Raw genomic sequence first — 6,890 nt, 5'->3', positions numbered from 1 at the left:
TACATTTTTATACAATTATATACATTCTTTTTATACAATTATGTACATCCGAATCAGAAAATTTGTGTGTATTATGTTAATAGTTGATGTGTATTATGTTAAAAGTTTATGTTTATTATGTATTATGTTAGATTATGTGTATTATCTTTTAAAAAGAGTATGTATATTTTGTTATATAATTATGTACATTCATGTATACAATTATGTGTATTCTAGTATAACATTATGTACATTCTTGAACAGCGGTTTTTTTTTTTAAAAAAAAAAACTACTGCCATTCACTGGGGCGGGAAATTTCAAAAAAAAAAAAAAAAAAAATTTAAAACGACGTCGCTTTGCATCTGGGCGCATAGTGCAACGCGCGCCGTGGTGTAGGATATAAATTGCCCTTTATATTTGTAATTTTCACTTTTTATTCTTAACTTTAATTTGTTTTACTTCTAGTCCTTGACTTTAAAAACGGTTCAACTTTTTAATTTACGTAAAATGTCTTTAAATTTATTTTATTTTTTTGAATGCAAAATGTCTTTAAATATAGTGAATGAAAAAATATATAGAATAATTATAAAAAATTACTAACTAAATCAATAAATTCGAGGCTTATAATGAAGGACACATCAGTTTAGTTTTTATTGAATGCACATAGTGATACAAGATTATTATTACAACTAGCTAGTTACAACACTGGCATTGCGTGAGTAGTCCAATGTTCAATGTGTATTTTTAAATTAGTGTTTCAGAATTTATTAAAGTATCATTCGATATCCTGACATATATCAATGCAAGATTATTAATTTTTTTTTTTTTATAAAAGTAAATATTTCAAGAATGCATAACTATGACATTGACAGAAATGTTAGATTAACTGATGCAAATTTTAGAGGGAAGCACCTTCACTGAATAGTACTCTAAACATAGTTTTTACAATACAAAACCCTATTAATTGGCGTGATCCAGGCTTCCTCTTGTCACCACTTCCGCCAGAAATGGATTCTTGATTTGATCTAGTCTCGATCTTGTTGTGCTTCACTGCAATTTTAGTGCCTTGGCACAGTGCACCTTAAAAAACATAACCAAATCCTAGCTCCTTCCCTCCCCCAAAAAATAATGATAATGGACATAATTTTTCATATGTGCTGAATATATATTGTAAATTAGGTATACCGTTTCGTCAATGCCCAATGCGTGATTCTAATTAATTGACAAAAATTCATGTTAAATTTTAGATTGTATTTTTAAAAAAAACAACCATCAAAGCGAACTATTATTGGAAAATCAAATCACGAATAAAATGAGGAATATCTACGTCCCACACCTCCCGACCAGTGTACGAGCAAGAAGCTCTGGCCAGAGAGTGAGCAATTACATTGGTTGTTATATTGTATTTTTTAATACAGTCTAACATATTCATAGTATATGTTTAACAATTATGTTAATTTTGATTGAGATGAGATTCGAACCTAAGAGGCTAAAAATAATAAATAGTTAACGGAATATTCGGTAGTAAATGATATATAATAGAGAGTAAAGTACAAAAAATAATAAAAATTACTAAAATCATAATAATATGAACTATTCATTTCAACAAACAATTACATCAACATTTTTTAGTTGGGGCTAACTTTATTGGCTCTTATTAGGTTTGTATTTGTATGTATGTAGATATATAGTTTACTTTTCGAACAAACAGATATTATAGAGAATAAGTGATGAACATTATAGCTAGACATAGCGTTTCAAGTATTGATGCATGCGAGTGTACTGAACTTCTGGATACAGTTGAGAAGCTTCTTCCGCATCCTCTCCAATGTCAAAGTTGGTTAAACAACCCTCGTAGAAAATGTGGTAGAAATGCCCCACTCCTACTTGACTAGCATAGTCCATATCTGCATGCATATATTAATAAAAAAATTATTTGATTAATTACCACGGTGAGACTAATCTGAATTTTGTCTAAGTCATGTCTGAAGAGTTTAACTCTTATTCTAAATTGTAAATTAGTGAAATACTTAATTTAAATTTTGTCTAGGTCATGTCTGAAGAATTTAACTCTTATTCTAAATTATAAATGAGTGAAATACTTAATTTACTAACAGATTTTCGTAGTAAAATACTAAAGTCCCATATGTATTTAAGCTATAACTATTTAACCCGTTATTAATTGGGTAGGTATGTATTTTGTTATTTTCGTGTATCATCTAATTATTCGAGCATTTATAGTTCCTGAATTTTCAACCGTGTTGCAATTTTCAATGGTTAAATAACAATTTTAGTTATTGATTGTTTAACATGTGATTAAAAATCTAAAGACTATATTTATGCATATTCGAAACAATTATTAGAGACTAAAATCACTATTTAACCGTAACTTAGGTAGTACAAAAATAACATATTTATTTATATATTACCTTTCATGGAAGCCAAGAATTCATCCGCAGAAATGGTGATTTTCTCGAGCTGTTTTCCAATGAGTTTTTCCCATGTAGCAACCAACTCCCTTTGAGTAAGGATGTTTTCTTGTGGCCTTAGGTATATTGTCTTGTTTAAGGCCCGGGGATCATCTATAGTCTTTATTGTGTATGTTGCCACATCATCTTCATCCATGTATACCACTGCATATGCATAGTATAGCATTATATTAGAAGTAAAATTTGAAAAATAAAATTCTTATAATTGGTTATTCATTTATAATACTCCCTCCATCCCATTTTGTTTGTCTGGTTTAGTTAACAAGGTTTGACTGGAAACTACTATATATTAAACGTACGTACTAGAAAGTTAAAAGTATATATACCTTTGGCATTGCCACCTCCATAGATGTAAACTTTGCGTTTTGGAGGAAGAAGGGTGCCAAGTTGAGAGAGGTTGGGACCAAAATAGGCAGCAAAACAATTAGCAGAAATGTAAGTGTGGGGAATATTAGCTTCTTCTATTGCCTTTCTGATCTCCATCTTCTCATCAAATGTAACCCTTCCTGGTTCAAGTGCATGTCCCATTCTTGCTGGATCCATGCCGAATTCCGATGGAAGGAAACGCTACAAATTAAAATATATATTTATTCACTTTAATTTTAAGCAATGCCCACACTACCTATACATACATGATACATGACTTCTCAGTTTAATTTCACCCTGCATGCATACTTGCATTTTACTTTATACATCCTCACATATATGACCTACCGATCATGATTATTGAATGAAGGCCGCCATAAGTAATTCTTTTCTTTATTATTGTTTGGAAAAAGGGTCAAATAGGTCCTCGAACTTTAAAAAAGTCAATTAGGCCCCTAAACTTTTTAAAAGTTCAATTACACCCATTAATAATTCATTTAGGTGCAATGAAGCCCAAAAACAAGTTAATGACCTGCTATCACAGGTCATTAGGGTTCAGGCCACCTTCCGGCGAATTTTCCGACAAAAAAAAAAAAAAAAAAAGTGATCAGCAACCGACCCAGATTTGCCGAAAATTTTGCCGGTCACTTCTTTTGTCGAAAATTTCGCTAGTCACTTTTTTTTTTGCCGGAAAATTTGCCGAAAGGTGGCCTGAACCCTAATGACCTGTGATAGCAGGTCATTAATTTGTTTTTGGGCTTCATTGCACTTAAATGAATTGTTGATGTGTGTAATTGCACATTTAAAAAGTTTAGGGGCCTAATTGACTTTTAAGCTAAAGTTCGAGGGCCTATTTGATCCTTTTCCCTTATTGTTTTGGCTCTACATACATCTAGTGAGCAAATTATACCATTGACTGGTCCACCTTGTATTGTGAACTCTCATCCAAAATGATATTCAGATTATGTGTTTGCAGTTAACAAATTATGTATTTGCAAATAAATTGAAGGCATATATAGACATATAATATGTTAGCTGCATGCACATAATATGCGATTAACATATATTATGTGCTTGTTAGCAGGTTGTTAATATATTATGTGTATGTGGTTAACATATTATGTGCGTGTAGTTAACCAATTAAAATATACAAGTATGTACAAATATTATGAAACCTATATTAAAATTTGATGGTGATAGATGAAAAATTTACTCTGTTCAGATCATATATCTAGGAGAAAAAATTTGTAGAGAAAGTTTAGAAGTTTGTGGCCTCTAGGATGGATTTCAACTATACTTATATTAATTAATGAAAAAATATCTACAAAGTGGTTGGATAGATTTTGTAAAAGTCAATAATTTTTTGAATACTAATATACTTGGACTTTAAGTTTGAATTTAATATCATACACTTTTAAAAACTTTATAAAAGTCAAAATCCAATACAAATAAACATTTTAAAACATTACTGGAAATTATGGAATTTCCGACCATCTGAAAGTGATCTTAAATCAAGTCGAAAGCCTTGTTCCGATCACTTTTGGTATCCGGAAAAACCTTTAATTTGTTACTATTTCCAACCACTTTTCACTACTGGAAATTCTGAAATTTCCGACCACCTGAAAGTGATCTTAAATCAAGTTGAAAGTCTTGTTCCGACCACTTTTGGTATCCGGAAAAACCTTTGTTGCTATTTCCGATCACTTTTTGGACTTTTTGGTATCAACTTAATATAAGATCATTTTCAGGTGGTCGAAAATTTCAGAATTTCCAGTAGTGTTTTGATATCAATTTGATTTAAGATCGCTTTGAGGTTGTCGAAAATTCCATAATTTCCAGTAGTGAAAGTTTATATGGAATACCACTTAACTTTTAAATTACTTACAACTTTTTCAAAGTTCATACAAATCTAGATTGAATACCTTTGCTTACTTTCAAAAAAAAAGATTGAATACCTTTGCTTAACATTGATATATATGTTAAGTTACCTCTAGGCTGAGCTATAGCCACATTAAGCATGCTTCCCTTTAGCTCATTTTATGTTTAAACTTTGTGTTATTGCTTAACGATGAAGACATACTCATTGTGAATCATGATCAAATTATGTACATGAAATTAATTAACATATTAAAATACATAATATGATAACTGTAACAACATAATTTACATCAAAATTTACAAAATTTATAGTAAATACTGATCCACAACATAATTTGTTCACAACGGTCAAACTATATTAAAAGATCAAATACAATCAATACTAGTTTCACACCTACCCATCATCTTGTCTTTATGCTCTTCTACATTTTTTATTTATTTATTTATGTGGGATTATATTCTTAACAACTTACAAATCCTAATTTATTATTGCTTTTATGTATGCAGTATTCTTATAATAAATGCTTTTACGTCTATGTAAATTTAATTTAGTTTAATGAAAAAAAAAAAAAGGAGAGTGAATAATATAATGGTAAATGAGCAAATACTAATTTTAATCTCACAAGTATTAGCAAAATGACAATTTTGGTCAACATGTTTAATTCCTACAAATTTTTATTCACGATTATTGTTTTATTAGTATCAATTTTTATTAACGATTATTGTTTTAGTATCAATTTTCATCCACGACTATTGTTTTAGTGCCAAAATTCATCATGCCAGTTACCCATTCGTTTAAGACATGTCGAAATATAAAATTATTAAGGGTATTTTTGTCCTTTTCAAATTAAGATCTCAATTTGAGCATGAATAAAGGAATTTAAACCCTAAGATCGATCTCAATTCACAGTTCTCATCCTCATCCTGTATTGGGATTGATCTTAGGGCTTAAATCCCTTTATTCATGCTCAAATTGGAATTTTAAGTTAAAAATGACGAAAATATCCTTAAAATTTTAGATTTCGAGAGGGGTGACCGATGTGATGAATTTTGACCCTAAAACAACAGTTGTGCATAAAATTGGTAAGAATAAACATATATACCAAAATTATCATTTTGCTAATACGGGTAGGGCGAAATTGGTATTTGCTCAATGGTAAATGGTAAATAATAACCTTGATATTGCCGGCTTCTTTGATAGCCTCAACAAGCTTTCGCTGCAGGAGAATGTTGTGGCTGCGGAAATGAACGCCGGACATGGTGCATATAACCACGTCCACTTCCTTCACGGCGTCCACCAGGCTCCGGTGGTCGTCAAACGACGCCTCCACCAGCCTCGCCCCTTGCTCCTTAAACGACAACAACATTTGGAGCTTGTCGATGTCCAGCCCGATTTGAGGGCGCAACAGCACGTGGGTTATATGCCCTTGGGCTAAGCTGGCCTTCACTATTCTCTTCCCAATGTACCCCGTCCCACCCACAACAAGAACCTTACTCTTTCCCATCTTCCCGGCCGTCGTCGGAGATGACTACCTGGCCTGGCCTGCAATATAATTAATGCCTCTATAATAAGCTTCTTAATTTGCCTTAGATTCTGTGGGTTTCAAAACTATAATAACCATCCAATCTTTATATAGAGTTTTGTCATCTAAGGGCAAATATATTATTTTGTGAATAGTGGTTCAAACAGCTGTGTGAGTCACATTTCAAAACGACGTCGTTTTGATGTCAGAAAAAGAATTTTTATTTTGTTCGCGTGTTAGAATAATGAACATTCTGGGATAAGATAATGTATTTTATAATTTAGAAGAATGTACTTTATATGTGTTATAAAATAATAAAATTTTTAGAGTAAGATAATGTACTTTATATATTAGAATAATGTATTTTATGAGTTAAAATAACATATAATATACTTTGTGTTAGAATAATAAAATTTTTGGAATAAGATAATGTATTTTATGTGTTTAAATAATGTATTTTATGTATTTTTTGGACTGAAATGATGATGGATGGGGTTGGCAGGTTAGAACAACGTATTCTAGTACCAAGTTGTCCTTTGAATTGAAGTTTGTGATTGCACTGCTTTGAAGTTTTGTTTTTTATTTTTGTTTTTATTTTTATTTTAAATTTTAAATAATGCAACTCTTCTCCCATGATTTATTTCATACTATATTT

At 30.9% G+C, this 6,890-nt stretch overlaps 1 protein-coding gene across 2 annotated transcripts; it reads right to left on the bottom strand.

Moving 5' to 3' along the window:
• Positions 1 to 616: 616 nt before the first annotated feature.
• LOC109177391 (isoflavone reductase homolog) lies at positions 617 to 6,356 on the bottom strand. Of its 2 annotated transcripts, none has more exons than XM_019326754.1 (5): positions 5,888 to 6,342; positions 2,795 to 3,035; positions 2,409 to 2,612; positions 1,669 to 1,886; positions 617 to 641 (listed from the first exon to the last, which is right to left on the bottom strand). In XM_019326754.1, the coding sequence occupies exons 1-4, from the start codon at positions 6,215 to 6,217 to the stop codon at positions 1,723 to 1,725; spliced, it is 939 nt and encodes a 312-aa protein (XP_019182299.1). In that variant the 5' UTR covers positions 6,218 to 6,342; the 3' UTR covers positions 617 to 641; positions 1,669 to 1,722. The 2 variants fall into 2 exon arrangements, with proteins under 2 accessions (XP_019182299.1, XP_019182300.1); XM_019326755.1 differs by lacking the exon at positions 617 to 641 and having other exon boundaries at positions 1,663 to 1,886; positions 5,888 to 6,223; positions 6,259 to 6,356.
• Between the last annotated feature and the right edge of the window lie 534 nt (positions 6,357 to 6,890).

The sequence above is a fragment of the Ipomoea nil genome, unplaced genomic scaffold, assembly GCF_001879475.1.
Source record: "Ipomoea nil cultivar Tokyo-kokei standard unplaced genomic scaffold, Asagao_1.1 scaffold0804, whole genome shotgun sequence".
NCBI lineage: Eukaryota > Viridiplantae > Streptophyta > Magnoliopsida > Solanales > Convolvulaceae > Ipomoea > Ipomoea nil.
Note: the sequence above shows the minus strand (reverse complement) of the source record. Positions and strands in the feature narration are given on the sequence as shown.